Source organism: Eimeria necatrix, genomic scaffold (genome assembly GCF_000499385.1).
Source record: "Eimeria necatrix Houghton genomic scaffold, Enh_scaff9, whole genome shotgun sequence".
Lineage (NCBI taxonomy): Eukaryota > Apicomplexa > Conoidasida > Eucoccidiorida > Eimeriidae > Eimeria > Eimeria necatrix.
The window spans coordinates 47035-63590 of record NW_013651790.1 but is presented as its reverse complement, the minus strand read 5'-3'; the positions used below and the strand labels follow the sequence as shown (position 1 = coordinate 63590).

The window sequence follows — 16556 nt, the reverse complement described above, 5'->3', positions numbered from 1 at the left end:
ACTGGTCAATTGAGACCAATTGAGCATGCAAATGCTTCATGAGAAGAACACGATGCACTAAAATTGTATTATATTTAAACATATGAAGTCTTCATCTTCAGTGCCTTGGTTTGCCCAAAGATGTCTTCTACCAACTTGGTGTAGAGTACGGTCATTCGTTCAGGCCAATGTGACCACACATGAAAAGGGACGAGCTGGAGTATGTCAGGAACGCCCCTCACGCATTTTCTAGTCCATGCTCCGGAGTTTTTAGGCTCAAGGCAATCGCATAAATACATGGAGGGATTCCTCCTGTTGATACGGGGTTTAGTGAGCAAGGCCTCGTGTAATGCTGAGGCACTACAATGGGGCTGACTAGTGTCCTAGGGATGATAGCTAGCTAGCGACCTGCAAGGGGCCGCGACACTGGAGGGGGATAGGACCCCCCCAATACATGAAAAAATAAGAAAAAGCGTTAGTCAGTAACCGGAAATCGTGTGGAGACTGGGGCTGGCGATAGCGCCGGCACCAATGCGGACCTCCCCCCTAGGGCCTGGGGGGTAAGCTCCGAGAAGGGAGCGAATCGAAGAGAGAGATTACAGACACCTTTTGAATTGTCGTATTTCGACGGAATAAAGCTATAGAGACCGAGGAATGGGGCTATTCCAGGTGTAGTATGTAGACCTGTAGAGGGGCAGGAAACAGCGTAGTCGCAGCAGTAGGCGCCGCGCACTACACCTCGCCTCACTTCCACATGGTACTCTTCGTGCTACTTGTAAGCACTTTCGGACCCAGATATGGTCGAGGAACTCAGCTGGACCGCTTAAAACCAAAGTACCAAGTCTGCGTTTCTTCAGGCCGCTCCGAGACCCTCAGTGGCCCTCGGTATGCGTGTGTCTTCGCCTGCTGCATCGGTGAGACAGCTAACCCCTATCCCTGGCCTTCCAACCAAACAACCTAGACAAAGTCGAGTGCAAAAGCTAGGTTTGTTTAGCCATAAACTTTCTAATAATGCAACATGCGTAGAATGTTAATCGTTGCAATCTTGTGGATTGTCCTCTTGCCACATTGCAGTGCTACTGACTACACGGGAGAAGGCGGCCCCAAAGCCTTTCCAAAGCGTTCAAATATCAACCAGCTAGAACAAAAGCTTCCCGCGGAAAACCGCTTTTATATAGGTAGCTAACGTGCTCTTCGCTTGGCCTAAGACCGTGTTAAACTCCGCAAGCAACCTGGGGGACGGGACATGTGACTCCTTGCACCCTTGAAGTATTCGCATTACCAGAGGACCAAAAGGAAACAGCATGAGTCCATGTACGCCCCTCCCTCCAGGAAGCTTCCTTTAGAGGAAGATGGACAATGTAAACCGGTGAGCTTGTGCCACTGTTGCAATTTATATCAGTGTCTGTGCAGCGGGCCCATAGTTTGACTGGAAGTCGTCATGGTTTCCGCCGTTCCCACTGTTACCTTATATTTGCCGTGATTTTCCCCATTTTCAGGGCTAAAGCAAAAGCTACAGCTGCTGCTCTCCTCAAGGATGAGAGCTTCATTGTCAAGTATCCCGCGCTGGCCAGGGCTCTGAAGGAGTCCGTGGAGCCGCCGGATAGCGGCGATGACAGCGACGCCTCTCGTCGTACAGCAGTGCAGCCAGCTGGACAACAAAGTGCAGAATCGCTTGTGCAGCCAACACCAGATGCGCAGCGTGCAGGGCCACAGCTAGGAAGCCAGCAGCTTGCAGTGGCTTCTTCCAGCCCCACGGCTGACTCGAGTGCTCAAGCATCCTCTGGCACCGGGGTAACGGCACAGGACCCTGCACAGGGCTCCCAGGTGCCCACAAAAACTAAGTCTGATGTATCCTCCACAGGAGGCGAAGGCGATGCTAGCGCGTTAAACCAGACTACAGCGGAGCAGGTGTTGCAGAATGCACCTGATCACGTAGGACAGTTGCCAAGCAATGTTGCGCCTAGGGAGTCCCTTGGGCAGAATGCTCCAACAATCGCATCTGCTACAGCCGAGCTTAATGCACCAGTTGGCGAGAAACCGTTGGATCCTCCGCTGCACTACATGAAGCGGTGAGAAAAATAGGCACAAAAAATAGTAGGAACCCTTTCATCTTTGTACATCCACTTCACGCGTCAAAATGGCTGCAGCAGGAGGCCCTTTTCAACTATAACTTTTATCATTTTACATTCGCAGGCTGGAGGAACTGCAACAGGGGTACATGCAAATCATGCAACAGCGCAACTCAGTTGAACTACAGTATCACCTTTTGCATAAGACAGGACGTCCCCTTCTGGGCGCTCGCCCCGCAGGCACTCCAGCTCTAAGTTCGTCTCCTTCGTTCATGCTTCCAAGCACTTCTGCCCGCCCGCTTTTTCCTAATGCGGCAGATGAATGGCGACAAGGCACGCTAGAACAGCAACAACAGCAGCAGGCAATTATGCAGCTTCAGCGAACTGGTGTCCCTGCAATGTCACTTTTTGGTCATGGCCCCCCTCGAGTGGCGCCATGGACGCCGCCAATCAGCATCGCTACAACGCTGCCCGCCTCAAATGGGCAAGAGACCTTAGCAGACCGCACCGCCTCTCTGTGGCAGCTTCAGCAGCACTTGCATCCCGAAAAACCTCGTCCAACAGTAGATCCTGCAGTTCTGTATGAAAAAACAGGGATGGACCTGGCTGTCCAGCATTTGAGAGACCAAGCAGAGCGCATGCACAACCAAAGCCGCGAGATAACAAGGGCAATTACACAGAAGAAACAAGAAGCAGAGCTTGAAGAATTGAGGGAGAAGCAGGCGCACCCGCTTTTGACGGAGCTCACTTCAGAACAACAGCGCCTTATTGAAGAGCAGCTACGTTGTATAGATGAGGCAGGTTCAGATTTTTGCAAACGGGTAGCAGCCACCGAATTCTCACCAATCCCAGCATCACGGTGAGGGGACATAAGCGCTTTGCTGCGCTTGCATACGACTCAGGCTCGCGGCGAGATTGCGCTTGCACAAGCGGAAGCCGCGCGCATTGAACAGAGGAGCCGGGATGCTTTTTACCATGCGGCATATGCGGAGAAGTACGAGCTCATTTTACTAGATAGATCTGCAGTAGCTCAGGCTGTCTGCGGCAGGGCCATCGTGTACCCTTTTGTCTGGAACGTGTGCAGAAGCGCTAACCTTCCTACGCTTGCATCTGGTGCCTCATGCACGTGTCGAATTTCTGCTGTGTGTCAATCACCTTGTCAGTGCAGACCCGGAAATAGTTAAATTACATGCGGAACGTATGAGAGAAATTTCCACTATTCAAGCGACAAAGCTCCTGCCAACACAATCTTTAACAACGCGAGCTGTGGCCGAGTGTCTCTCTGACCCTCTGGAGGAAATGGCAGAGCGTAACGTAGACTTCAGAGAGGTACTTTGAACTCATGTCGTTCTCCACTATGTAGCTCATAATCAAGGAAATGGCGGAGTCACGGCATCGAGTCAAGAGTCTGCTTTTGGGTGTTTTGCTTGGAATCATAGTGTTCGATAGGAAGCTTAGCCCCCGAACTCTTGAGCTTTTCGCTTTTTGTGTCTGTGTGTAGCAAAGACTTTCCGCTGCGGCTGCTCAACTTGCTGTTTCGCGCATGTTGCGTAACTTGGGCTACAGACAAGACGTCGAGGGAGGCGTTCCCGTACGGCGTGGAGATGGCCCGGCTGTATACAAATCCAAGTGAGGCCTATTTTCTTCTACGCTCTTAAGAAGCTCTCTGACGAAACACTGCTTCTCAGTAGCAGCCGGATGTGCCCGTGTGTGTTGTCCAACGGATGTTAGTAAAGAGTACCTGGCGCACAGTGTTTGTGAAGTCGCTACACCTTTCAGGGCCTCTTCACTTATTCAGCGTTATAGAGCTGGAGGGAAGTTCCTGGTGTATTGGACTTTCGGTAGACACAAACATAACGTTTTGCACGGCCTGTTGCATTCGGCGTGTTGCGTACAGATTTCCTGGTATGTATCCTGAGCTGGAATATGCAAATGCACTCCCTATAAGCCAGCAAGGGAGACGTGAATTGTACCTGAAAATGCAACAAGATGATGGCAAAGTGCGTAGCTTTGGGGATTTTGCTGAGGAAGCGAACGGAAAAGATGCTGAAGGCTTGGGGAGACTACTCGAGAGAGACGAGCAACTGATGGAACAACAGAGAGAAAAAAGGCAAGTGGACGATGAGTGGGCCAAGCTTTGCCTAAGTAAACTCCATTCAAAAAACCTTGCTATCCAGGAAGCTGAAGAGGCGCGTGCACAGGCTGAGGAAGCTAGGAAGAATTTGGAGGAAATGCGTAGGCGGCAGCAGGAACTCATAGCCGAGAGGGATGCTATGAGCGAACTAGCTAGACGGCACGAGGAAGAAGCAGCCCGCGCCCTGGAAGAAGCAGAACGGCAAGCAGCTGCAGCGGCCGCAGCAGCTGCGGCAGCTGCAGCTACAGCACGCAAAGCTCCAAGCCGATCTCCTACGCTGACGGTCGAAGCAGCTGCAGGAGGTGTGCCGCGGCGTACTGGCTCTGCACTTAGCCGATCACGCACAGTTTCAATGTCTCGAGCGTCCTACTCACCAACAGAGCATCAGGTTAACGCTCCTAGTCGAGCACAAAGCAAAAACCTGCAACTCGGCAAGACTATTCACGACTCATTTGAGATTGCCGCCCCAAAACGCCTTCTTACTGCTATTCCGCAGCAGGGTAGGCGTAAAGGAGAAATTTTGAACAATGGTGAGTACGGAGTCGTGGCTGGCTTGGACCGATAAGTTCGGTTCCGTGGTCGTTCAAATAACAGCGATGTAGGCAGCACTGGATCAGTAGACCACTGTTACGCCGCATTCAGCTAGTGGAGGTGCTTGTGCATTTTTCCAGCTATTTATTTTCACAAGCATTAGGAAATTATGTGTCGAAAAATGCGCATTGATTGTGATGCTTTTGAGCGTCGCAGCTCTAGCAGAGAGACTTCCACCATACAGATGCGAAGAATTTGTTTTCTTGTCCCCTCCAGTCGAAGCTACCCCGGCCAAACTGAAGTTCTTGTATGGGCAGCTAAAAAAAGTTTTTTCTTCTGGGGAGGTGCAACCACACCTGAAACTGCAGCTTGGCAGCTTAGAAGCAAAACAGCTACAGCCTGCAGCCGTTTCTTGACTCTTGGCTTCTTTTGAAATTTCCGTCAGTTGCGCTTCAATGGGCATTACACTATTTCAGTCTCTGTACTTGCAACTTCTTGATGCGCCCTACGGTGGACTTGTCTTGTGTATCATACTGCGCAGCTCGGCAGCAGTGAGCACGTACAATTGGTGTACGACTTCGCAGTTGGCTGCTGCCAGGAGTTTGTTCGGAACGATCCAGTTTCTCAGGTACTCCCGTCTGCAGCGATGGCAGAGTCACAAATCATGGTGACAAGCAATTCTGAAATTTCAGGGTGCACTGTGCTTTAGTATTCGTTTGCCCACAGGAATACGCGAATGCTCTCATACAGTCGTTGCCCTATTATCCGTACCAGATTGACATTCAACGAGCAGGAATTATCGGACTTCTCAATATTTTTGAGTGTAAGTAGGGCACTTTAGCATTTAGATTACTCAACAACAGCTTGAGGGAATTTTATCACAGTTCCGCTGCTTGAGCTGCAGCCAGCTGGCTCTCAATCGTCTGCGCTGAGAATGAGATAGCCACCGGCTACGCATGCGCTGTGTCCAGCATCCAAGTTCCAGGAGCATCTTGCACCCCCGATCTTTGAAACATTGACCACGCTTATGGCGATAGATGACAGGGAGTTGCGGTCAGATATTGTTGCGGTCATGGCAGCAGTTATTCGTCCGAAGGTAACAAAGTAGTATCTGTGGTGCCACTGTTGTTCTCAGCTGATAGTTGCCACTGTAGGATTCTCTCGGCATACAGCCTACATTTCTGTCAATCATTTTCATTCCAAGTACGGCAGTGGGTGCTTGCAGGTTGTCATCAACACAGATTTGGTGGACTTACTTCTGCAGCAAGTCGATGAATCATCCGAGTCTGAGATCGTCGCTTTCTGCATTCACATCCTAATCGTCGCCCGCTCACCTCACAGGAAGAGCGCTCAGTACTGCGCCTTCCTGAAGGCTCTTGGAAAATGGAAGCATGAGCCAACCGTCTTAACAAGGTAAATAGAGTCGCGTTTGTTTCCAGACGGCTTCCCGTTCTGCCTGCTACGTGTATTCACGGAAGTGCTGTCTTTCAATTACTGACTTAAATGCGCAGTAAAGGTTTTTCTTCCAGTCATCATGATGCGAAATATATAAGCCTTTGGACAACTTTGTCACTGCTCGATTAAGCTCACTGTTCTTCATGGGTCTTCAGGGCGTGCTTAGCAATCGATGCAGCCGGGCACAGGGCTCAGCTTGAAGGCTTGGCAGCTCATGAACGCAAAAAACAAGCGAGATCTGGCCAGCGCTTGGAAGAGGGTGAGAAAGTGCTTCTGAATTCGCCATTGTCTTGATTTTATCGTTGGTTTTTCACCCGCTTTATGTGGGAGACTGTTCTTTCGTGTGTAATATAGGCTATGAGCACCTAAGAAGGCCGCCAAGTTATGGCGAGGAGCTTCAAGTAGTCGAGTCAGCCACACCAAAATGGATGCCTGACGATGCCAGCGACGTGGATAAGGTGAGAGGATAGCCTTTAGGCTCATAAAACCAGCTAACCCTGGAGCGTCTCAACAAGAGAGAAATAATGACTGGAATTGCTGTCTGGCGCGACTCAAATGAGTGCTGATCCTTTGGTTTGGTGCTGTGTCTTCGCCAACTCAGGTTCTGGAAGTCATGCAGCTACACGCAAACAATCGGAAGCTTCAAGGTGCGGCATGCCAGGCGATTGCCTCACTTGCGCGTGCTTCCCTGCGTCACTGCAAACATGTGGCTCAAAATGTAAGCGTGACCTTGACCGCTTTTCATCTTGAAAGCTCGAAGAGCGTGTGCCTTACACTGACGTTTTTGACACTCTGGCTGCATGCTGTGCATTGCAGGCATTTCCTCTTCTGTTGTCGGCATCGTCTACTCACCCAGAGAGCCAAAGTGTCGCAAGTGGTTTTGCCAATACAGTTGCCATTGTTGGAAAAGTGAAGCAATGCAAGTATGTGCATACACTACAGCGTGCGAGGGGCTACGAGAGGTGAAGTGCTGTGTGGTGGGCCTCTGAGGATTTTGCACGGAAGTGAGCTCACAAATGTGGCTTGATACAGGGCGTCACTTACGCAAGAAATGGTCGAAGAAGTCCAAGCAGCTATACAGCGCCACCGCTGCGTGCCTGAGGTCATCAGCGCATGCTGTTCAGCACTGACAGTCCTCGAACCTTTCTATTCTCCCCAAAGCGAAGTACGGCGTTTAGGGTCAATGCAAATATGAACTGCTGCACAACCACAAGAGGAGCAGTCAGTGTGAACGCTGGAGCGGAAGAAAGCTAGCTAGTGTAGTTGTGCAAATTGGGCGTGTTATCTCCCATGCGTGCTTTCTGCGAAGGTATTCGGCCGGCTGACACTGAGCATCATCATCAGTGCCCTGAGGGATAGCAAGGATGCATTTATGCTCTGCGCGAACGTGAATGAGTTCATTGCAACGTTTAGCTATCACGTAAACTCCCTGGTGAGTCATGCGGAGCCTTACTAGCTCCCTCGAAGTGAAGCAGACAGCACAGGAGTGTATATCACAATACATACTCACATATGGCTGCAGAACTTTGTGGAGCAGCTGCCACTTGACTGCTGTTTCCCCGAAACCTTAGACGCGCAGGATAATGCAATATGTTTATGCCGCTGCATCTTTGCGTGGCTTCCGAATGCTGATTCAGGCTGACGCAAGAAGAAGGGCCGTGGAACTAGGGGTGATTGAAGCAATTATCAAAAGCATGACAGCTTGCGCTAACGATGCACTGGTCAGTCACTTCTTCATAAACCGCAACGCGACTTACTGACGCCTGCGGCGATTTCGATGCAGATAACGTAGTATCTGCTCTTGGGCACAACGATTGAGCGTGTTTTTTGCCTATAGGTGTGTGCATATGGCTGCCGTGCCATATCTCGTCTAGTGTACAATGAGCCGGACGAATCCAAGATCTACACCGAGCTCATGAAGGCAAGAGCAATGACAACATTCCTATTCGTCATGTTCAAGCACTGCGCTGAGTCTTGCCTCGCAGAAGACGCCCTAAGGTGTACTGCAAACTGTGCCGCAAACGAAGTATGCGCGTCCGCTGTTCTGGAGCGCGGTGTGAATGTAATATGTAAGGTAGGTTCTCTGTATGACTGCTATGCAGACCCTTGAGGCAAGTTGAAGTGATATGCGGTGTTCGCAATGTGCTTTTATAACTGCATATTAATTTGAGTGCATTGAAATCGCCTGCAGGTGGTGTCCGCGCATTCCGGTAACATGGAGGTCGTGGCACAGGGATGCCGCTGCCTTTGGCTGCTGTCTTCACAACCTGGTCTTCAGCAAATGACAATGAATCGTGGCGTCCTGCTGATTGAACATGCTGCAACAAAGTATTCCGCCACAGGCGACTCGAAGCAGCTGGTGACAGATTTTTTGCTCCGCATCCTGAAAGGGGAAGGTGTGGCACGCCAGAGCATTGACCCACTCTGGGACACCGGTCTTGACACCTTGGGCAAAGTTGAAGCGTTGTCGCCGCGTCTGGACGTCCCGGCTAAACAATCGCGTCCACGAGACGGTGCCTCTTTGGCCAGGCAAATGACAGCAGCGGCGAATGCCCCTGTAAGCGCAAGGGGCCCGATGCCCCTCCACATGTAGCGGAACTCGTGATTCTAAACGCGCATCCAAGTGGACGTGGATTTCAAGGTATAGTGATGCAGCTGATGGGGTGGTATATGGGGCTTTCCGAAGGGAAGTTATTGATAGTCAGTGCTGTTGGCTGCGACATGCGTTATAGTTTACATAAGATGCCTCTACTACATCGGAGCGAACCGGCATCTGCAGTTGCAGAGGCTTTGTCGCACTAAAAGATGATTACTAAAGCAGGTTCAAATTGGCTTGTGGGAAGGCTCTGCAAGCAGCAGTGTACTGTTCAGCGGTGATAACTGCACCATTCAAGAAAGCGAAGCTGAGCAATCAAATTGTCTTCGCACTACACCATGCCGTGTCGTAGGCCACTAACTCACTCCGTGCATAGCGTACTCTCTCAGATTATGTTTCCGCAAGTATGCCATTTCAACCTACAAGGCGTATTCACGCTGACATATCCTATGAACTCCACGAATCTGAAGAAAACCAATAGCTTGAAGATATTATCCTGCGCTACGACTATGGAGAAGTGCCTGTCTGTTCCTTCCACATTCGTCATCTCTGACAAAATTTCCTCAGAAAAGGGCAACGCATGCAAATGCACTAGAGAAAAGCACGCGTTTCAACCTTAAATATTGTGCTAACAAAAAACGATGCATTTGATTAGCAGACGTTCACTTCTAGTTCCAGGAAAGGCTTAGGTGAGCAACACTGACTTCACCAAGCCTCCCGCGATTGCATTGATGCCCCCAAGTAGCATCGCTGGACTTAGGACGGCCATAAAAGCCCGCTCATTGTGAAGTATGTCGCCGTCTTCTTTCTTGGGGTTGTTAGGACTTCTAGGCACCTTCTGTGCCTCCCACGACGGGCAAACAAGTAAGCGAGGTAGCACCTCTAAGGGTTGTACAGATCTGCAGAGCAGCGTTACTGGGGGCACTTTTAATGCTATGGCATCCGGCAGGCCTCCCCCTAGTTGCTGAGCCTGCACAAAGTCTAGACCCAATACAAAAGCATTTGGAAATGCCTGGAAGAGACGTCGCAGGAACCGCAGTAATATATACCTCCGTATACAAACCTTCGAGCCCACAGCTCGCAACAGCAGGTCATCCAATACAGCTGCTGTTTCAGGGGCTGTGGGTGAAAGATTGAATTTCTCTCGAGGAAAGTGGACAGATAAATCTTCGGATCCTCCCTGCAAAAGGCCACCAGTAATGGGCTCTCTACGGTGGTCCTCCGGATCTTTGTTGAAGGCTAAGTTTGCGAAGCGCCTCTTCTTCTGCGGCGCTGTCACATCTGGCCGCGCCTCCGAAGTGGCCAGAGGATCCTTCAGTCTTAAAATAATGTCAAACTGGCGCCAGTCAGTTGTAAATAGTCCCGCCCATGCGGCTGCCAGCTGCGCGGAAGTTATGCAGCTGACACGAATCTTTTTAAAGCAGTCTCTGCGCCAATCAAACAACCCAAACAAATGCTATTAAGGCATGCACGCAACCTCAAGAAACTGCAGCTGCTGACAAAGGCAAATGAGGGCCTAGTTGTGCTTTATACGTGCGTCTGCCGTGCTCTTACCGGGCACATCCAATGAGACGACGAAACGATGGGGGGTTTGGCCGCGGAAGAATGAACCCATGTGGATCGATCACCGAGTGCACAGACGGGGTATGACGGAAGCTGCAGGTGGAGACATGGAATGCATCGCGCACGCCGGTACAGCGTAGGCCGGCAGTACCACTAAGCTTGGCAGTGGAGCCAAATTGAAGTCCATGGCATGTGTTTAAAGACTCTGCCAACATGCAGACATCTGCGTTTCTGCCCACCGTCATAGGCATCTACACCAGCTAAGTAGGATACATCTTTGCGCCGCAGCTGTTCATACTTACTGCTCAAAGGATATCTGCATCTTTTGTCGCTGTTCTTCAGTAAGTGGAGCAGCGGGATCAAACGAAACAAGCAGTGCATTATGCTCCCAATCAAACGAGCTTACAAACTGAAGAAACCTGAGACGATAACGCGAATTTCCCTACACAAGGGCTCAGGCCCACAAGTTGATCCCGAATACCGTGAAGCCGCCACCAGCATATGGTGGCGTCCCGCCTGGAAGTGGAAGTGCAGTAAAAGGACAAGGATACAAAGTTCCACTTGGTGGGACTTACCGAAGAAACGCCACGTGGGGAGTCTGAGGCTCATCGCCATAACCCGCACGCAGATAATCGACAAAGAGGAAAGCCATAACATGCTCGACAAAGTGCACCGCGCCAACCACCAGTTGCTTGCTGAGCCAAAGAACTGCCAGTCGCACGGCACCTGTTCGACAAAATCATAAGTGGCACAAGAATCCAATAAACATTTGCAAGCAGCCTATACAGGGCTCATCTTTTAATTAGGTGCGGCTCCTGCAGTATGCCGACTGAAAAACCCGCCACGGGATGGAGGTTGAGTTAGATATTTATGGGGCCTTGCGTGCTTGCGGGTTGCAAGTAACCCACTCCTGCTTCACTGCATTTCCTACCTGCAAATGCCGTGTGCTTCAGGGCCAGGCTATGCAGCAGTGCCGACGCTTGCGGCGCCCACCAAAGACTGCGGAGGTGCAACACTTGATCTTTGTGGTATGGGTTGATCGCAGACAACAGTGCCACGTCTTCTTGAAGTAGCATATCGCAGACCTGCTTAGCCGTTGTCTGGTCGTCGGGCAACGCACCAACGAACGTTAAAGTCTCTTTACCGTTGCTCCCAGAGCCAACCACCGCTTTGCCCAGATGAGATATAATGGGCTTGAGGGAAAAGTCTGTGAAGATATTTGCCTCTTCCATGACTTCGTTCGGGTGAAATATTTGAACACGGAAGATGAACGATTGAAAATGAACATCTAAATAGGATTCCATTACATTGCTTGAAACAGAATAATCGCGTAGCAACTCCTCACTGCGAAAAACACCATCCATGGAAACAGACATGCACCCCTTCTGTGCATATTGCAATGAAGTTACGAGCTCAGACACTTTGCCTTTAAGCGAATAGGTGAAATAGAAAGCTTAGTTCTGCTCTACGTAATTTGAGTCCAGAAGAGCATGTTAACCATGCTTAGGTCGCAAGCAAGCAGTGATTCCCCAAGAAGGCAGTCGTACTTCATCGCTACTAGGAAGGCGGCCTTCAGCTTGCACACAGCTTCGCGCTCCACAGGCCACTTGCCCGAGTCTTCAAACTGGACCACCACGGAGTGCACAGTGGCAGCTGAGCAGTGCGCAAGAGATCATGAAAAATCGCAATAAGCGGGTATGCTCCAGTCAGCTTGCAACGTACGCTGTTGCGGCTTCTGCTTGAACATTGCTGTAGATATAAGGTTCGACTGCACACGGGTTTTCAGCACACTCTGGCTCTGGGCAGAGGGCGCAAACAGCACGTACGTACCATCAGCTGATTCTGTTTCCCATATGTTTGAAGTGGAGACTTCAGTGTGCCGCAGAGCAGCATCCGAGTGCCAAACTTGCTTGATGCTCAGTGGAGTGGAACTCAGGGCGCATAGCACATTCTTCAGTTCCGCGAATGCCTGTGCAATACCACATATCCATAAGCTTTGGAAATGATGTCACATACCACCACTTTCGTGCGCTCGTCATCCAAAAAATGCATTATTAACACCACCTTTCACAAGAAACATACTCAGGGGATCACAGCCCAGAAGCTACATTGCTGAATAGCCCACTCGTATAAGCGCCTTCTGCCTCTCAGACAAAGGCCCATTAGAACCCAGTGGGCTGCAAAGTATGTTGAATGCCCGCCGATGTTTTTGTCTCCTGGGAGTTGCGGACAGCTCTGTCTTCGTCAAAGTTGCCGAATACTCACAGATGCCAGCAGCGTGGCGCTCCAGCACCGCTCGTGTAATCTGTTCTGGAGGCGATTGCGCTCCCACAGCCCCCTCTGCGCCCCTTTCAAGCCCGGCCGGTCCCTCTAAAGCAGCAAATTTTTCCCATAGCACGCAGTGAAGCATGCGTCCATCTTGGAACCGACGCACATCGCACCGTGGGCCCCAGAATTTCCTGAAAATGTGAAATATTACTCCGAAGAACAGAGATGCTGCATAGTGGCTAGTTGCAAGTACGCAGTACTCGATGACCCGCGAGGTGCATACCAGCAAAAAGCAGCCAAAGCTTTCTGGTTCAGCGCGCATCTCTCTACCTCCCAGACTGTCAACGCTTGGGTGGTGCATGCGACACCTTGGTGCCATACCTGAAGCTGTCTGCAGCGATGGCATTTGGCGTTCGCGAAGCCGATTCTGTCGAATCCACCAAGGGAGGCCCTCGGTCTAACAACCGGGAGTATGCTTTCCCGTTGAGCGTAATTGAGACCAATAAACCCACAGGGCACGCGTCTGCTGCGCTCCCTGCATGCGCACAACGAGACAGCCGCTGTGTAACTTAGCACGACCTGCAAGAGCAGCAATGGAGCCACATCTTAGGCTTTGGCCCGCGCCTCATGAGGCGTGTGCGGAAAATTCACGTGACTTCCTCACTGCAGCCCAAGGCACTGCCTCACCTTCACGCGAAGCACCTGTCGGTGGTCCAGCGAGCGAAAATCGGATGCGAAATGTCTGCAGGCGGTTGCCCAGCCCTCTTACCAGCAGGCGCGCCACAGTGCCAGCGCCTAAGAAGGCTGGACACGCTTCCCATTTAGGGGGATCTATATGTATAGGGGCATCAACACAGGCATCTTCGTGGGGTGGACCTTGACCTATGTGACGCAGGTCTGGCTGAGGGGGCTCGTAGTTGGCAACAGGGAACGAGGCCTCTACATCGTATGCATTCCCTCGAGGAGGCAAAGAAGGAATTTGTACCCACAAGTCCGATTTCAGCAGTAACTGCTCCTGCTGTTCACCAAATAATGGCAAAAAAGGGTCGTCAAGAGTTTCCAACGTGGTCAGGCTTATCTGCGCCTCCTGCTGGAGCTCCTGCGAAAACAGCGTGACGAAGTACTCCTGCCCTCGTGTTCAGATAAGCTATACGCAAACTGCTAAGTTGAGGAGTGAATTACGCAGGGCGAGTATTCCCATCAAGTTTCTTAGCCTAGAGCTCAGGGTCCTCCTTCTGTCATTTCCCCCATGTGAAAACTCCACTGGACTTATCTTCGAGCGGTAGCCTCTAGCCACTTAACCACTTAACACGAATTTGGCGCGGCTACGCACCTGAATGTGCAACTGAGCGCGCCATAAAATGTTGAATGTCTTCTCTTCGGAGTCGAAGAGGAACGCGTCTTCGACGAGGCCAACACAGAGCTCGCTGCGGCCCCATTGGGGAGTCTGCACAAGTTGCTGCTGGCCCGCTGCAGCAGCAGCTGAGGCCAGGTTAGCTGCGTCTGCAGCGTCGTTGCGCGCAGCTACCGCCGCAGCCAGCACTGCTGCAGCCGCCTCCGGCAGAGCCGTCTTAGGCTGCCCCGCCTCCTCTCCAATGCAGTAGAAGTGACCTTGGAAGTCTGCGCGTCCTATGAAGGACAGGGCCAACTTGAACAGCTGCAGCGGAGTAGCCACTCGAGCCACATCCGCAGAGGCCATACACACGTGCGCAAGAATCAGAGAAAGCGTGAAGCCGCAGCAGGCACCTGCAGCAGCGCAGCAAGCCAACAGCACTCCTAAGACAATCTACCACTTCTACAAGACACTGCAGCTGCAGCTGCGCCGCAAACGCAGCTCGCAGCAAGTTCCTGCGCTGCTGCGAAGCAAATATTGAATTCGAAGCAAATAATCAAACTAAGAGCTGCTGCCTGCCTGAGGGGAGGCTGGAGGCTCCACTAGCCAGCAGCGCGCGGCGTTTGGCCCAGGCTTTGAGGAGCAGGGCGGAGCTAGCGAAGGCAGGAAAGTCTTTGGCGCATTTTCGAAGAATCTTCGCGTGCCGAAAGAACCTAAGCAACAGTGACAGCCAAAACCAAAGAGCCGGAAGCCTCGTGGGGGCCCCATCAGCCTCAGCTTTCCCAGTAAATGCTTGAGACAGAGGCAGACTTAGCCTCACCGGGAGTCCTCAAGCACGAGGCCATTGTAGTAAGGCGTGGGGGGCAGCGCCTTGACCTGAGCCTCTGTGAGATGCGCCTCAGCAGTACTTGAATTTGGGACTCCCCGAGTGGCTGTGGTTCTGCGGCGGACGGCGTTGGCGTCGGGCCTTAGAAACTTCTCTCTGAAGAGGCCGCTGCAGTAGGCTGGGAAGAGCCGCACCTCCCATTTCTGCAGCTGCCGGATGGCGCGGTCCCGGTCTTTCGTTTCTTCGTCATCTCCAGCAGCAGCAGCAGCAGCAGCAGCAGCAGCAGCAGCGGGGAGCTTGGCCGCCTCTGCTGCCACGGGAAGGAACCTGAGGCTTATGAAGGTCTTCGTGTTGTCAAAGCGCCAAGGCAGCACCGAAGCTTCCACCTTCAGGCGGCCTTTGCACACACTGGCCCATTTCCACTTCTTCGGGAGCTCTGGGGAAGCCAGCGCTGCCTGCAGCTGGCTATGCACAGCGTCCACCAGCCCGGCGCGTTTCGCAAGGTAACTGAGAATGCAGCAGAACGCAAAGAGCCAAAAGTTCCTTGCAATGGCGCAAAGGATCCCCTAAATGCATGCATTTGATCATTCAAGTTTGGAGCAGAAAGCAGCGGGAGCCCAGGTGTCCAGACACCCCACGCACCGGTAATTCAGGTAGTCCCGCTTGTCTAAGGCGTCTGCAGGCAGTTCAAAAGCCAAGTCTAAGTTGCGGGCAAAAGCAGGAGGCCCCAACTCTGCGCCGCAGCTGCCAACGAGCTGCACCTGTGAAGGCTTGGGGGCGGTCCATATGGGTGGCGTTGCTTTTGCATTGCCAGGAACTCTGCTGAATAAGGCTTGCGCTGTTTGCGAGACGGCGAAGTTTCCTTCCTTCTTAGAAGGCTCAGTGAGGTGGATCTGAACAGGCTGATAGTCATTCAAGAGAAAGTTCTCCAAAAATGCCACGAAGTCTCGAAGCACAGACGAGGACAGGCCTACGCCCGCAGCCGGGACAGCCACGCGCACGCCCTGCTCCAGAGCCTGCAGCTGCAGCTCCAGCAGGCTTGCCGGGGCCCGGAGCCCCTCTGGCCCTGTGGCCAAGGCCTGCTTCTTCGAGCCCCCTTCTTTCTTCCCCGCCAGGCCCTTCATGTTGCCAAGAACGGAAGGGAGGCGCCCTTACAGAGCCACAGCCAGGGACCTGCAGTAGATCCTGGCTAGTTTGTGAAAATTGCTCTTCTGAAAACGCAGGAGCTCTAGTTTAGTGAGCTAGGCATCCCCAGGGGAACCTCATATCTCGAGACTTCTGCGACGGCCGCAGCAGGCTAGGGCAGAAACTGTTATGTTGGGCATGCCTCTTACTCCTGTGGCAGTGATAGAGGCTCAGCACGCAACTTTACTATATTTTACATGTTGGCTGTAGAGGAAAATTGCAAATCCCTTTGCTGGTGTGGGGCTGAAGCCCCGATGCATGCTCAGGGAAAAGGGGGCCAGTCCTTGTGCAGGTCACCCGCGTGGCGTAGTTGAAACTCCTCTTTGAAACTGTCAATTAGCATATTATTTTATCAAACATTCAGTTATTTGCAAAGCGGGGGGCAGTGGAAGTAAAGAAGACTGGGGCGGCCTTCGGAAGCGCAGAAAGCTGGGTAGGCGGGCGCCACGGGACAGTGCCTTAATGCTATGTGCAGGCCCGCGGAAGTAAACGAGCAAAAATCCCGATGTTCAACTTTAAACTTCAACTGATACTGGGAAATATTGTTTACGGAGAATTATTTCAAACATATTTGTACCCAATTCGTGCAAGAATTCATTGCGCAGGTTCCACCG

The 16556-nt window shown here is 51.8% G+C and overlaps 2 protein-coding genes across 2 annotated transcripts; one reads left to right on the top strand and one right to left on the bottom strand.

The window, feature by feature from the left end:
- Positions 1–1331: 1331 nt before the first annotated feature.
- Positions 1332–8764, top strand: ENH_00085990 (hypothetical protein, conserved; the record flags this gene model as incomplete). The annotated part of the gene is made up of 20 exons (XM_013577856.1): positions 1332–1348; positions 1479–2051; positions 2176–2910; positions 3215–3380; positions 3553–3680; positions 3949–4715; positions 4933–5042; positions 5258–5344; positions 5443–5539; positions 5688–5812; positions 5942–6129; positions 6327–6430; positions 6526–6629; positions 6773–6889; positions 6988–7094; positions 7204–7336; positions 7481–7603; positions 7809–7892; positions 8009–8245; positions 8363–8764. The coding sequence occupies 20 exons, from the start codon at positions 1332–1334 to the stop codon at positions 8762–8764; spliced, it is 4404 nt and encodes a 1467-aa protein (XP_013433310.1).
- Positions 8765–9452: 688 nt separating this feature from the next.
- On the bottom strand, positions 9453–15881 carry ENH_00085980 (Nrap protein, expressed, related; the record flags this gene model as incomplete). Its single annotated transcript, XM_013577855.1, has 14 exons — positions 9453–10194; positions 10322–10423; positions 10633–10749; positions 10906–11056; positions 11262–11674; positions 11878–11983; positions 12161–12299; positions 12456–12789; positions 12980–13133; positions 13286–13697; positions 13932–14344; positions 14535–14644; positions 14752–15264; positions 15400–15881. 14 exons carry the CDS (start codon positions 15879–15881, stop codon positions 9453–9455), a joined length of 4188 nt encoding a protein of 1395 aa, XP_013433309.1.
- Between the last annotated feature and the right edge of the window lie 675 nt (positions 15882–16556).